Below are 16355 nucleotides of genomic sequence, written 5' to 3'. Positions count from 1 at the left end.
CTTCCAATGAAATGACTGAAGTGCTCATAAAGAAAACTGCTAGATGCCGGCAGTGTTTCCACTTTGAAGGAAATTACCGGAAATTCGGGAAATTCTGCTGTCTTCGGGTAATTTTAGGGAAATGGAATAATTTCGGGAAATTTGTGCATCCGGCCCATGAAGGGGTGTAAAGGTAATACACACAGCACTGCCGGTTAGCGCTCAAAGGTTTAAACAGAACGCCGTCAGTTTAACATGTGGGAATGTAAACAAAGAGCTGTCGGCTGCAGCGCTATGGGCTTTAAACATAGCGCTATGAACACAGTGCTGTGGGTTACAGACTGTTCGGGAAAAATCTCGTATCACAATGAGTCTTTGGAATTCTCTTTCTCAGTGGAAGTTGAGCCTTTCATTATTTTTCAGGCAGTGGTAGAATTCTGGATAAGCCAAGTGGTGAAAAGTTACCAGTGGGCGGTGGGATTGCTGTTACATTGGGATTGGCTTTGATCTTACAGAATGGTGGGTGGGCTCAAGGGGCCGAGAGGGAGAAAGAGGGAACCAGAGGGGGAGAGAGAGGGAGCCAGGAGTGGAGAGAAGGAGTGAGAGGGAGCAAGAGAGGGAGGTAGAGAGGGGGATGGAGAGAATAAGAGAGAGAGAGAGGAAGGGAGAGAAAAAAAGGAAGGGGAGAGAGAGAGAGAAGGAGGAAGTGAGAGAGGGAGGGGAAGAGAGGGATTAATAGAGGGAGAGATGGAGGGAGAGAGATAGGGCGGGAGGGGGAGAGATAGGGCAGAGACTGAGACACATGAAAGCAGGTTGATAAAACGAAGACAACGAAAGCTGTTGGAGGCAACGAAAGCTGCCATGCACGGTACCTGGACGTGGCGCCGACAGACAAGAAGCCGAAGCAAAGAACAGAATGGAAACGAGGCTAAAACGCCAATAAACCGAAAGAGTCCGAAGAAGAAACTCCTACTAACCGAAAGGATGGGAAGCCTAAATGCAAACTTTCCGAATGGCCGCTCTGTCGAAACGCCACCTACCCGAAAGGCGGCGTCACCTACAGGCCAAAGGACCGACTGCCGCTCAACGGAAAAGTCCAATAATGGACTTGATGGGAGCGTGGGGTTCATTTTCCCACACAAGCCATAGGTGACTGGGCAATCTGAACCCAAGCACCAAGTTGAAAGTGGCCGAAGGTGTGCATCGCTCGGGGCAGCCCCCACTCTCCCACGGCCACCCTCCGCGGGCTGCGGGTCGGGTGGAGTGGAGGTTTGGGATAATGTTCATGCCTTCACAGTGATGTGATGTACGCGGGGGTCTGGACCAATCGCTGACAAGTCCCGCCCCCCGGCAACGTCAAGTCTGTTATTGGACTTTTCTGTTGAGCGGCAGTCGGTCCTTTGGTCTGTAGGTGATGCCGCCTTTCGGGTAGGTGGCGTTTCGACTGAGCGGCCATTCGGTAAGTTTGCTTTTAGGCGACGCAGCTTTTCGGTTCCTTTGGTTTTAGGCGTCCCGCCCTTTCGGTTAGTTTGCATTTAGGTGTCCCATCCTTTCGGGTTAGTAGGTGTTTCATCTTCGTACTCTTTCGGTTTATTGTTGTTTCGGCCTCATTTCCATTCCATTCTTTGGCTTCGACCTCTTTGCTTCGGCCTCTCGTCCAACAACAAATAGCTCGCAGGAAGAATTTTTTTTAATATTTCAGGAAATACCATAAAATTACCGGAAATTTGGGCTTCTATTTAAAGAAAAAAGTATTTGAGCTGTGGAAGCACTGGATGCAGGATTTGAAAATCTACAGTTAATTTCTACACTCTGCTTAACGAGTTGGTCTCCATTCGTCGTTTTTTTGGAATCATATGGTGCAACACAATTGTAAAAAATAACTGTTTCAGGACTGGACGAGGGTTGGTCAAGACTATAAATAATGATCTCCTTTTCTTTTCACTATTTTCTCTCTCAACTTTCTTCATTTACTCGTTTTCTTTCTTCACACACTATATATTTCACATTTTTCTATCCTTTACTATCTAACTTCTTTTTCTTATTCTCATCTTTTTTCAATGTAACAAAAAAAAGAAGTTGTACATAAAATGTATTATGAAACTATATATTAGGCACTTTGGTGTCATATGACTGTGCTTACTTCTAATAAAATAAAATATTAAAAAAAAAAAAATTTCTACACTCTGCTTTCCATCTGTTTTTAATGTGTTTGCCCTGAGTGTGATCACAGTTGTGCCAACCTGTCACACATTGGGCGCCGAGATTCAGATAAATAATTTGGCAGTGTCATTAGTATTGGTAACATGTACCAAGGTACAGTGAATAACATTGTTTACATGCTATCCATTCAAGTCATACTATCCCTGAGCACATTCAGTCGTGCAAAGAGAAAAACAATAGAATATAGTGTTGCAGTTTTATAGCAATGTTACCAAGAAAAACTTCAAGGGCTGCAATTTTGTAGGTTGGGAGATTCGGATCACACCCTAGCTTATGGGAGGACAGTTCAATAGCCTGATAACAGTGGGGAAGAAGCTAAACCAGTGGTATCTACTTCCAAGCTTTTTTATCTTCTGCCTGACAGGAGAAGAGGCCATGGCCAGAGTAAAAAAGGTGCTTGACTATGTTGGTTATTTTCCTGAGGCAGCATGAAATATCAATGGTGGGCTGACTGGTCTGTGTGATGAACTGGGCTACATCAACGGCTCTCAGCAATTTTTAGCACAAAACCAAACAATGATGCTCCTTTGCATATGTAGAAATTGGTAAGAATCATTGGAGAAATGCTGCACTATCTACGTCAAAGGAAGTAAAGTGCGTGGTCTGCTTTCTTGGCTGTATCTTCATTGTTGTTGGTCCAAGATAAACTTGGTTATATTTTCACTTAGGTTCTTGACCATCTCAACTTTAGGACCATTGAAGTTGATCGGGGCATGTACCCCACCTCATTAACGAGCTACTTTGTCTTGTTGACATTGAGGGAGAGGTTGTTGTCTTGATACCATATTACTAAGCTCCCTGTCTCCTTCCTGTACTTCTTCTCGTCATTATTTCAGATCCAGCCCTAGGCAGTGATGTCATCAAAAAAAAAAACAGATTTAGTTAAAGTAGAATTTGGCCTACAGTAGGTAATATCTGGGGACTGTAGTACGGGGCTGATAACATATCCTTGCGGGACACCATTTTTGAGATTTATTGGGGGAATGTTTTGTCGCCTATCCTCACTGACTGCTCCATGGGTCAGTCGTCAAGGACCTAGTGGCAAAGTGGGTGCTGATTCCTAGGTCCAGAAGTTTGGAGATGAGTTTGTTGCTGCTACAGCGGCCCGATGTTCAGGCCCTCTCGCCGGGATGATCGGAGCTCCGGTGTCGGAACGGAAGACACAACTCAGTGGCTTGGAGTTTCTGAATCGGCCGCTTCCTACCGGAGACCAAGGACCGAGCTGGGCGGAGATTCAACACTGGCGACCCTCGGCAAAATATCCCAGGACTCCGTGATGTTAAAGTCAGCGCAGCTCCGCAACCACAGCTCCCCGATTTTAATCAGCAGGCCCAACACTCTGGAACCTCAACACAGGCGATCCCCAGTAAGGCATTCAGTAAGGCATCCCCAATGGAATTCAGTGCTGCGCCGCTGCTGAAGCTCTGGCCGGACTTCGACAGGAAAGCCTGTGCCATATAACCATATATTACAGCACGGAAACAGGCCATCTCGGCCCTACCTGGCCGTGCCGAACAACTTTTTTTCCCCTTAGTCCCACCTGCCTGCACTCATACCATAACCCTCCATTCCCTTCTCATCCATATGCCTATCCAATTTATTTTTAAGCTGATGCCAATGGCCTCCATCACTTCCACTCTCATTCCACACCGCCACCAAGCCTGAGTAAAGTGCCAGTCCAGTTAGTAGGCCACGGGGGGGGGGGGGGAAGATGCGAAGGAGCAAAGATGCATCTCCGTCCAGGTCAGTGACTGGAAACGGTTTCCCCCTATCTCCCCCCCACCCCATAAAAAAGACTAACTTTAAAATACTTCTTGACATACCAAAAATAACAAAAAAAAGGGTGAAAGGACAGACAGCTGCTGGTGAGGCTGCCACACTTGATGGCGCCACCCGATGGACAGAAATATATGACGGGGGGGGTCAATAGAAATATATGACAGAGGGGTTCAATTCTCCAGCATCAGATAAATGTTATGTAGCCTACTCCCACTCTCATAGTCTGTAAACCTGCATATATTCAATACAACATGGAGGCTGACCCTTTGGCCCAATTTGCCCTCGCAAACCAACATGCCCTATCTATCTATGCTAGTCCCACCTGCCTGCATTTGGAAGGTACACAGAAATGCTGGAGAAACTCAGCGGGTTCAGCAGCATCTATGGAGCGAAGGAAATAGGCAACGTTTCGGGCCGAAACCCATTTCAGACACATATAGTCCGAAACCTATCCTCCTGTGTACCTGACAAATGTTTAAATTCAAGGTTCAGGGTGTTTTATTGTCATGTGTACCAATTAAGATTGTGATATTAAATTTACCAGACAGCCATATTTTTTTTTAAAAAGCAACAAGCACACAACTGCATAAAAGTTAACATAAACATTCACCACAGCGGCTCCTCCACATCCCTCACTGTGATGGAAGACAGTAAAGTCCAATCTTCTTAACTCTTTATTATCCCGCAGTTGGAGCAGTTGAACCATCCGCAGTCGGGCGATCGAAGCTCCCGCAGCCACCTGCCTCAACTACCTCCTCTGGCTGCTCATTCCATATACCTACCACCCTTTATGTAAAAAAAATCTGATGAAGGCCAAAGTGCCAAAAACGTTTTTGACCACCTTATCTACTTGCAACTCGACCTTCAGGGAACCATGCACCTGTACTCTTGGATCCCTATGCTCTACAACACTACCCAAAGGCCTACCATTTATTATTGTTTGCCTGTCAGAATTTGTTTGGTTAATTCTTAGTTATTCCTTTTTATATGCCCTTATTGAATAAATTCTATTAAGCGTTCTCAATTGCATTCATATCATAAAATCCACAAATCTGAAAGAACAGCAATATAAAAAGCACAGCATGAAAATTAGTGGCTAGCATTGTACAACAGTAAACTTCTAAGAGTCAAGTCAAGTACCTTTGACTCCTACCTCCTCGCCAATTTTGAATCTATGTGCACAGCTCACCACAGATTTCATGTGTTCAAACCTTCCCAATTCACCTCCAATGAGGGATCTTATAAAAAGGCCTTGCTAATGTCCATGTCTATAACATCCAATACCCCCTGTCTCCATCGTCAGTCCACTTGATGACCTTCAAAAAAAACTTTGTGAGGCAAGATTTCTAACACACAAGGCAATGCTGACTACCCCTAATCAGTCTGTGCCTATCCAAAAGCTGACTGATCCTGTTTCTAAGAATCCCCTCCAACAACTTTTCCACCACTGACGTCAGGTTCACTGGCCTGTAGTTCCTTGGCTACTCGTTGCTGCTCTCCTTAAATAATGGTACAATATCAGCCACCATCCAGTCTTCCGGAACTTCACTTGTGACTAAAGATGATGCAAATATCTTTACATGGGTAGTCACAGTTTCCCACAAGAGTACAGGCCCAGTGCCGTCAAACGCTCATCATGCGTTAACTCAATCATCCCCGGGATCATTCTTGTAAATTGTCAAATTTACCAATATCTCTGTGGTAATTGACATCACAACTCTGCCTCAATTCCTTAGCTTCCATTATTATCTCCTCAGTAAAAGCGGATGTGGTGTTCATTTAATATTGTGGTCAAACACAAAGAAGGCAACGCTGATGTTTAAGGGGACCTATTCCTTCCCTCGCTGCTCTTTTCTTTTTGATATACCTGAAGAATCTCTCGGGATTTTACTTTACATTGCCAGCCATTTTGCCTACCTAATTGCCTGAATTGTACTCCCAACAACTTTTGTACATAATTTTAGTTTTCCTGATATTTTAACTTTTTAACGTGTAATATTTCATTTTTAATACTTTTTGAATGTTTATAATACCCAAAATATTCACAAATATCCAAGTTGTATTCACAAATATCCAAGCCTTGCCAGTCAGTTCAATCTGGAGGCATGCTTTAGTCGGCTATTTTAACATTCCCTTGGATTTATAATTATAAAGCACAGTGCATGGTATTAAGATAAAGTTGACTTTGTTCAGGAAGTTTTTGCCAGGCCATCTACGCCAGGTAAAAGTTGAGGAATGGGTGAGCACTGAATGGATATGACTTGTTGCTCCCAGGAAATGAATTGAAATTGTGCTTAAAGGGCTTACACTGACTGTAAAGTGTTTTGGAATATCGTGAACTCATGATTGGTTTGATCCACATGACATTGTCGCAAGCAGAAATAAAGCAGTTTGCCTGAAGATGATGGATGCATGCCTCATTTTAAGTGGGAAAACAAGAATCTTATTCTACTATGTTACCCCCCTTGATCAGAAGAATTTGCACTGATTTGAAATGATTTTCGCATTGCTTCCGCTGAATATTTTATGGGCCACTCAGTTAGAAAAATGTAATTTTTAATGAATTTTATGGAATACCAAATTTGTTTAAGGGGGAGAAAGTTGGAAAAGAAGAGTGGGCAGGTCAAAGCCTGGCAAGTGATAAATGGATACAGTTGAGAGGGGGTTTTGATTGACAGATGGTTGGACAAAGATCAGCGATGAAAAGACAAAAGTGTGAGATAAGGAGACGAGGCATGAAATGTGAAGCTGGAGATCGGAATATAGGTTAAAGGGCATGGAGAAAAGGGCGGGATTGTGGGAGAAATGGGTGTCATCCAGATGGGCGCAAGAAAGAGGATGGGGGGAAAGGGATGGGCGGTGTGTTTGTTTGGTTAGTTGCCTAAAATATTCATATTGTTGAGTTGCAAGCAAGCCAAGCAGAATATGAGGTTCTGTTCCTCTGCTTTGTGCTTGGCCTCACTCTGGCAATGGCGTAGGTCGAGGACCAAAACGTCTGAATGGAAAGGAAAGTTAAAATCGATTGCAACCAGGGGATCCAACATGCCCGCCAGGGGATCCAACATGCCCTGGTGGACACTGTGCAAATGTTTGGCAAAACCTTCACCTAGTCTATGATTGGTCTTGCGAATTAACTTGAATTTCTGTTGCATTTTGTATCAAGACTGGTTTAATGGTGATTGAGAATTACTATGTTTGACTGACTATATATTGAATTGCAAATACAGTGAACTGCCCTCCAGCATTTATTTTGTGCCTTGTTGTTGTTTTACCTGCCGAAATACAATATTTTCCATTACCTCCAAGCTAAAATATCACATGATATTCAATACTATTGTTAATGATGCCTTAATTTCAGGGTGGCCTTCCACCATGATCTTATGGTGAACCTTTTATTGTCAGGGGGCGACACCATTCCAATTTTCATATTTCCTTATGCCAAATCAGAGCCAACCCTTTCATCCATTCATTTATCTGAACATGTTCTCATATATTCATTAATTCTACCATCCACACTATATTTGGAGCAACTTGCATTGGCCAATTAATGTTCCCAACCTGCATGCCTTTGGGATGCAAATGAAAACCCATGGTCAATATTACTCCTTACACTCAAAACTGCAGGTCAAGATTGAACCCAAGTTGCTGGAACAAATAGTCAGCAACTCTACTGTGCCACTTTGTGTTGTGCAGCAAGGCATGTTAGTCACGGTCATGGAGTGGTACAGTGTGGAATCAGGCCCTTCAGCCCAACTCGCCCACACTAGCCAATAATGTCCCAGCTACACTAGTCCCACATGCCTGCGCTTGGTCCATATCCTTCCAAACCTGTCGTATCCATGTACCTGTCAAACTGTTTCTTAAACGATGGGATAGTCCCAGCCTCAACTATATCCTCAGACAGCTTGTTCCATACACCCACCACCCTTTGTGTGAAAACGTTACTCCTTGGATTCCTATTCAATCTTTTCCCCTTCACCTTGTACCTCTGGTCATCGATTCCCCTACTCTGGACAAAAGACTCTATGCGTCTATCCACCCGATCTATTCCTCTCATTATTTTATATATCGCTATAAGATCTCCCCTCATCCTCCTGCGCTCCATGGAATAGAGACCCAGCCTACTCAACCTCTCCCTATAGCTCACACCCTCTAGTCCTGGCAACAACCTCGTAAATCATTTCTGAACCCTATCAAGCTTATATTAGTATTGGAATTTTTGTTTTGCGGATGTTTAATCTAAGGTTCTTTTAACCAGTCTCTGAATGGGCCCGGAGATGATATAGGTCACAAGGAATAGGATTAGAATTAGGCCATTCGGTCCATGAATTAATAAGTTTGAATGAATGAATGAATAAGTTTATTGGCCAAGTATGTAAACATACAAGGAATTTGCCTTGGTGCTCCGCTCGCAAGTAACAACACGACATACAGTAAAACATTAAAAATAAAACATAAAACATTAAAACATTCGGAATAAAACATTTTGGTTTAACATGTGAATGAAATAAAATACAAGAGCAAAAGGAGGCTACAGACTTTTGGCTATTGAGTAGAGCTACTGCTCGTGGGAAAAAAGCTGTTTTAATGTCTGGCTGTGGTGGCTTTGACAGCCCGGAGTCACCTTCCAGAGTGAACTGATTCAAAGAGTTTGTGGCCAGGGTGAGAGGGGTCAGAGATGATCTTACCCCGCTCGCTTCCTGGCCCTTGCAGTGTACAGCTCGTCAATGGGGGGAAGGTTGCAGCCAACAACCTTCTCAGCTGATCGAACGATTCGCTGCAGCCTCCGGATGTTGTACTTGGTAGCTGAGCCAAACCAGACCATGATGGAAAAGGTGAGGAAAGACTCTATGAAGGCAGTATATAATTGGACCATCATTGCTTGGGGCAGATTGTGTTTCCTCAGCTGCCGCAGGAAGTACATCCACTGTTAGGTCGGTGAGGGTGCTGCGAGTCGGCTGCCCTGCCAGCAGCATATCTGTTATTTCGACTTTTTGGGGGGGGTTTTTTGTGTGTTCAAATGTATTTTTCCTCCGCCACCTCCTCCACGGAGAGGCGACTTTTTCCATGTCGCCTCTCTTGCGGCCTTACACCGTGGATTGGAGTGACCTTTCCCGGAGTCGGGCCCAGAGCTACAGCAGCGGACGCAGTGTGGACTACAGCAGTGGGCCCAGTGTGTAGCGGGGGCAAACCCTTGCCGGGGGCCGCCAAAGAGAAGTGCTCCGATCGCTGGCCTAGTGACTTTGTCATCATGGGACTGTGGTCTGTGGAGCTTCTAGGCGTGGCGTGGACTTACCATCCGGAGCCTGGGATCCCTCGCCGTGGATTGCCAGAGAAGATCTTCGACCGCCTGCCTGCGGCCTGTAACATCTTGAAACTGCGGTCTCCGGTAAGAAAGTGCCGATTCGGCATCTCCAAGCCGCGGAGCGCATTTGACCGTCCCGACGTCGTAGTTTCAAATCATCCCGACGAGAGAGCCCGTACATCCGGCCGTCCGTAGCGGCGACTACGGAGGGTTTATGGCCCCGACCACGGGTGAACAAAGGAGGAGGTCTGGCTGAACTTTGTGCCTTCCACCACAGTGAAGAATGCTGCGGTGGATGTTTGTGTTAAATCTTATTGTGTATTGTGTGTTCCTTTTAATTGTATCGCTACTGGCAAATTAATTTCACTGCACCTTCGGGTGTATGTGACAAATAAAATTGACTCTGACTTGTGACTGGAGTCGGTGGTGGCCCCCCATTTAAGGTCCTTGGAGCTGATGGTTCCAAGGAACTTAAAGAACTCCACAGATGTGACTGGTGTTGTTGATGGTGGGTGGGGTGAGGGGAGGGGGAGCTCTCCTAAAGTCTACAATCAATTCCACCGTCTTAAGAGCATTGAGCTCCAGGTTATTACGAAGGCACCAGGACGCCAGCGGTGTCACTTCCTGTCTGTAGGCAGATTCCTCCCCATCCTGGGTCAGTCCAATCAGGGTTGTGTCATCCACAAACTTGAGAAGCTTGACAGAGGTGTCTGTGGAGGTGCAGTCATTGGTGTAGAGCGAGTAAAGGAGAGGTGAGAGTACGCAGCCTTGTGGTGCTCCATCAAGTCTACTTTTCCATTCAATCATGGTTGCTGTATCTCTCCCTCCTGACCCCATTCTCCTGCCTTCTCCCCATAACTGACACCTGTACTAATCAAGATTATGTACATAGATTGAGCAATATATAATTTCTCCTGTAGGTTACCTTTACTCCAGTGGAAAAATTGTGGGGGTCAAAATCGCCAACAGTATGACTATTTAGCTCAATTACTGCCCGATTTCGGAAACATAGATTCCTCAGCAAGTTCCATCACAGAAAGATTACCGAGAGGACATTGGACATATGAAATGAGTGTTCTTAAAGGCTATCTTTTATTTTTAAGTGACATTCTCACCAAGTGGTGACTGACTGCGGCAAATGATTGCTCAAGTTGGAGAAGGAACAACCACAAAGTGCTGAGTATCTTGAATCTTTTTGTTGGGAGCTTTTGGAAGTCCACCGGTCAAGTGTTTCTACCCTCACTTATGGGAGAATATGTGGATCCCACATTGATTTTGCCATCCTCCACAGAATTTACAGAGCTGGAGTAGTAGCAGACTGTTCTTGAGTGCGAGGAACTACTGAAAACGGAAGGTTTTCCTGCAGATTCCTTAGTTGGTGTTCAGATGCTTGAAAGCTGAAATGATCATCTTCATCTTTCACTGTCTTCCTTTGTGCTTATCATTTCATCCATTTTTCACCTCATTGACATTGCTCACATGTCACATTCAGCCAGGAATTGCCCCAGCACAGAAAGAGGGAATTTGGCCCATCAAACCAGTAGCAGCTTAATGTATAGTTTACTTTTTCTTCAACTACTAAGTTTTGAAAACCATTGAACTTGCTTTCACTGCTCCTTTAGAAATTGAATTCCAAATCAGTAGAACGCAGTGTTACTATTGTGGGGAACACATTCTCATTTCATAATTAGAGTTGTGCTTTTATTATATCTGGGCCAAGGTTGTAATATGGTCTGATACTGAATGCACTTTGTTAGACCAAAACTAATCATAATGGGCCTTGATTGTTGTTGCTGAGCAAATGTTGCCTGATGGCACACTGGTGATGGTACCTGCAGATTTTCTGAATAGTTTCCTTTCTTCTGAATATTTGGATTAATTTTATTATGTTATTTTAAGACCGTCTTATGGTAGTTATGTAGTTTTTAGAGAAATGTTCCGTAATTTATTACACATTTTTAAGAAATGTCTGACTCAATGCATATGCTTTTGTTTTTCAGAATTGAATTTGGAGTGTGCAAATTCACCTGCGATAAAATTAAGGCCAAAGATGTCACTGCATTCATATGGAAGTCGAGAAGGATCAATGTCTGGTCGGTCAGGAGAGTGTAGCCCAGTTCCAGTTGGTTCAATTCCAAGAAGAGGATTGATCAGTGGAAGCAAAGAAAGCACTGGCTACTTGGAAGAGTTAGAAAAAGAGAGGTACATCTTGTTGTAGCTGTAGTTAATATCTTACAATATAATTTGTTTCTTTAATCAATAGAACAACAGCAATGTCTGAGTCGCCCATGCCTTTCACTTGCACTTTGCATGCATGCGAACAAAGAGGTTCAAAAATGTGTGTAGATTCATTAATTATCTGCAATTTCATGACAATGCATTAGATGAAATTCACAATGCATATTTTCCGCTTGCCACACTTTACATTTTTCACATATTTCATTTTAAATATTTGTGAAAATTATTATGAATACCTATATGAACAATGAACTACTGTTACACTGGGGGAAGGGTTCATTACTTGGGATGTCAACAAGGTTTGAAGAAAACACTTCCATACTTGTCCCTGTCATGCAGTACCAGAGGATCAGACACCCGCTACCACTGCTATTCCACCATCAAAGATGCCTATGGCTCCACCCCCCGCCCACACTTTTGGAAATCAAACCACCTTGCTGTGCTCCTTCCTGCATTGAGGCAGCAATTGAACAGTGCAGCTCCAAGGGTGAGGACTGATCAGGAGGCTCATACATGACGTCTGTTCAGTGCTACAACAGAGTTCAGGAAGTCAATCACAGATAATTGCAAGAGTTAACCTGGAGGACAATGTACATACATATCTGTTTGTATTGTACCACCGTCCCAGAGAATATATTTTTTTTTAATATAGAGATGACTAGTTTTATCTACGTCTACATAACCTGTAGTAATAGTTAAAATTGTCCCGTCTTTTTGCCAAAATTTGGACGAGAGTAACATGCATGGTGTTTTCAAAAGCTGAGATTGCCAACATATTTTAGATCCTTTCCAATGCCTTGGGGAAAGCAGAATCTTGAAGAGTATTGGTTACAATTTAAAAATTGATCCAATTGGTGCTTTTCTTTTTCAAAATGCTTGTGGCATGGAATTTAATGATGTATCTTAAAGCCCTGTCCCACGGTACGAGTTCATTCCAAGAGCTCTCCCGAGTTTGCCCTGATTCGAACTTGGAGATTTACGGTAATGGCCACTCGTCGGTACTAGGGGCTCTCGTGAACATTTTTCAACATGTTGAAAAATCTTCACGAGTCTTCCCGTGCTTACCTACCGTTAGCGTGTCTTCCCGAGTACCTAACGTTAGGGTTACGAGCCGCTAAGCCCGAGCTCAGACGTACCCGCTACATCCATTCTCCGTGCTTACCTCGAGTTTGATTTTTTTAAAACTCGGGACAGCTCTTGGAATGAACTCGTACCGTGGGACAGGGCTACAAGAAGGCGATTGCCTACAATGGATTTAAGGTTTCTTTAAAATTCCCTTGTGTCGTAGAGAAGCTACTAAGGATTTTCTTTGAAGGTTGTACATTTTTTGAAGGCAGAATTCTGAGGTAATCACGTAGCACTTTTCCTCCTGTACATGAACACGGTATATCATGTGGTTATTTATAACAATTTTTATGATCACGTTTGATAAATAATCACAGATGTTTATGATGAAATAATACTTCCATTTCATGAACATTTTACTATCTAGTTCATATTTTCACATTTAACAATTTCAGTTTCAAATTCAACACCATTGTTTTGGCGAGTTGATTTTCGACTTTGGTGCCATACTAGCAAATATTTCCGGACAGCTCAATGTTATTGTAATTAACACTCCAGCACAGTTTTAATTAGTTTTATTTTGGATGTTAAACATTCTGATATTGTGATCACTATTTCCTTAATGTTCCCCACTGATACTTGTGGCACTTAGCTTGGTGCAGTACCAGTTTGGCCCAGAACCAAATTTTGGGCTAGAAACACATTTTTATGAACCTATCTTGAAAACTACCCCTCCCTTTGGCTTTCTTATTGTTATCGCTGTCGATATTTCAATATGAAAAATCCGGCATTAACATAAGTCTATAACTTTTGCACACCACGTTTTACTGAAAATTAACTGTACAATATTCTTATCAGTATTTGGCGCCATATAAAATAGACCCAGTCATACGAGTACATCTCTTCTATTTATTTAAATAGGGATTTAAGGAAACTTTGGAGCTAGATTGAAACAGGTTGGGACTGAATATCATGAACACATGTGGAAGCTCCCCTCACAGGAGGCATAGGTCATGATCAATTTAAATTGGACCACTGAGCTGTTATACCTCTGTGCATCCATAGACAGTAAGAGCTGTTTAAGCAATCTTCATGTCTCAGGATCTGGGTGGGACACCATTGATGACAGTGGAGGCAAATCAATAACTTGAGTTGACAGTGCTGTGGAATTCCATCTGTTGTTAAACATTGACCTGAAGTTGTTTAATTGATTACAAGAAGACGTGGGTAGATTCACCTTGATTTAAAGTTGTATTGTATTCTTTGTATTGTATTCAAATTTATTGTCATTGTCTCAATTAGAGACAACAAAATGAATTTCCCTTTACAGTCAGTATCATAAAAATAAATAAATAATAAATATTAAAACATATTAAAAAAATAAAATAGAAATTTTAAAAAAAGCACAAACACAGAAAGTCCACGACACAACATAACACAGTGGCACCAAGGTGAGGAAGGCACCATAGTCCAGCCAGCCTCCCCTCCGATCTTCCCAGGTGTTCATCCGTGGTCGGGGCCTTCCGAGCACCTGCAGTCGCCGCCCCGGGTGGCCCGATGTTCAGGCCCTCACGCCGGGCTGGTGGAACGCCGACGCCGATTCCCGACGGTGAGCATCCTCCTCCTCAGCGGCCCGGACCTCCTGATCAGCCGCCTCCCGCAGCCGGAGTCCGCAGCTCCCAAGTCTGCAGGCCGAGCCGGGCAGAGTCACAGGACCCCGCGCTGTCCATCAGCGCCGCCCGCGTTGGGAGCTCCGCAAACCGCAGCTCCAGGATGTCGGTGCAGCAGGTCCAGCACTCCGGGCTCCAGACGGCGACCCCCGGTAAGGCATCGCCAGCCCCGCGATGTTCCAGCGCTGTCCCGCTGCTGCTGGAGCTCTGGTCGATCCCGGCAGGAAAGGCCGCGCCAATCCAGGTAGGTAGGCCGCTGGGGGGGGGGGGGGGGGGCGAGGACGCGACTCGAATAATAGTCACGTCCTCACCAGGAAGCGGCTGAAGGACGGTATCCCCCGCACCGTGCCCTCTTCCCCCACATAAAGACATTAAAAAAATCATAAAAAACACACTTCCAACATAACTGAAAAAACAAAAAAACAAAAAGATACCCGGCTGAAGGTGGAGGCTGCTGGCACCAGCGCCACCGGAAGTACAATACAAACAAAGTTAACACATTGGACAGTATATGATACAAAGCTGTTGTCTTTAGAGAGCAGCATGACATCTAAATTAACATTGAAATTCCATAGCAATATGACATTTTATTAGACAGATATTCCTGACATTGTTTTAAATATCTATGTGCATTGTAACAGTAGCATTTTGTTTTATTTTATAGATCTTTGTTACTTGCTGAGATTGAAAAAGAAGAGAAAGAAAAGGATTGGTATTATGCTCAGCTTCAAAATCTTACGAAGAGAATTGATAATCTCCCCCTTACAGAAAATGTAAGTTCAAATTTTTGGTATGAAATAGAAACATAATTTTATAAGATTTCTTGAATTGTTTTTGACCTTTTTATTTGTTACATTGCAATTAAGACCATTACTGTAAGAAAAAGTGCATGTTCTTAACTAAAGGAAGAATTTTCAGAATTTAAAATATATCAGATACCAGCAATGATGAGTGAAAAGGATACCTGTGTCCCGTAAGCCCTCGATCAGAGAATTCTAATGAATCATTGCAAGGAGAGCTTTAGAAAAGGGTTACTTAAATGTGAAATTGAAATAGCTGAAGTTGACATGAAAAGTGTGAGCTTTAAAAGAGAATGGTGGGCAGAACAGTATTGCATGACTACAGAACCTAGAAATAAATTGCAAAGATGGAAAAGGGAGAATCTATTGGAATTCTTGTAGATGTGAGTAAAGAATTTGAAATGAGTGCAGTGATGGATATGGAGTTTAGTAATTTTTTCTGAGGACTGAAATAATGGGAGAATGGGTATCATTTGGGATAGAATATGTATAATGGAATTTGGTTTAACATCCTGGAAAGCTTGCAAATTGTTAATGAGAATACTTGAGTCATAAGACAGGAAAGGTATGGTGAAAATGAGCTGTAGTGGTACATATTTAAGAATAGATATACAGTGCCATGCCTGTAGATAGACAGTCATGTTAATGGTAGGATGGAGGCTTTTACGATCAGTATGGGTGTCGGACGTTATGGGCAGAAGGCAGGAGTATGGGGTTAGGAGGGAGAGATAGATCAGCCATGATTGAATGGCAGAGTAAACTTGATGGGCCGAATGGCCTAATTCTACTCCTATTCCTTATGACCTTATATCATCAGCCTAGGGACAAGCAAGGCACTAATGTGCACAAGCAACCAAGGAGAGAATAAAGGTCATTACTCGTCCAGAGAAAATTTGACTTGAAATCAATTCTTCCTCTTAAATTTTAAACATCATTCAGTTGAATGGCAGCAGTTGAAGAATCAAGTGTTTTGAGGAGGTGACAAAGGTGATTGATGAGGGTAGGGTGGTATATTTTGTCTACATGGATTTTAGTAAGGCATTTGGTAATCTCCCATGGTAATCTGACCCAGACGATTAAAACGACCTGGTCCACCTGGCTTAACGTCGGAAAACACGAGGGTTGTGGTGGAAGGACAATATTCAGAATGGAAATGGACTGAGTCAGATTGGTTAGTAAATTTGCAGATAATACCCAAGATTGGTGAGTCCAACCACGTGTGTTAAAGACTATTGCATTCATTGCCTAATTCAGCTAGGAGTGCAAATTGGCTTCCTCCTGAAACCCCACCATCAC

General features: G+C 43.3%; 1 protein-coding gene across 7 annotated transcripts in view; it reads left to right on the top strand.

Annotated features, from left to right (window-relative positions):
• The window catches only part of apc (APC regulator of WNT signaling pathway), a 158861-nt gene that overhangs the window by 95605 nt on the left and 46901 nt on the right, over positions 1-16355 (top strand). For all 7 annotated transcript variants that reach the window (XM_055633202.1, XM_055633203.1, XM_055633201.1 and 4 more), the window contains 2 exons: positions 11287-11488; positions 14924-15032. In XM_055633202.1, the coding sequence (XP_055489177.1) occupies positions 11287-11488; positions 14924-15032 (311 nt within the window). The remainder of the gene's footprint in view (positions 1-11286; positions 11489-14923; positions 15033-16355) is intronic.

The sequence above is a fragment of the Leucoraja erinacea genome, chromosome 3 (genome assembly GCF_028641065.1).
Source record: "Leucoraja erinacea ecotype New England chromosome 3, Leri_hhj_1, whole genome shotgun sequence".
NCBI lineage: Eukaryota > Metazoa > Chordata > Chondrichthyes > Rajiformes > Rajidae > Leucoraja > Leucoraja erinaceus.
The sequence above is the reverse complement of the archived record's forward strand: the minus strand, read 5'-3'. Positions and strand labels throughout refer to the sequence as shown.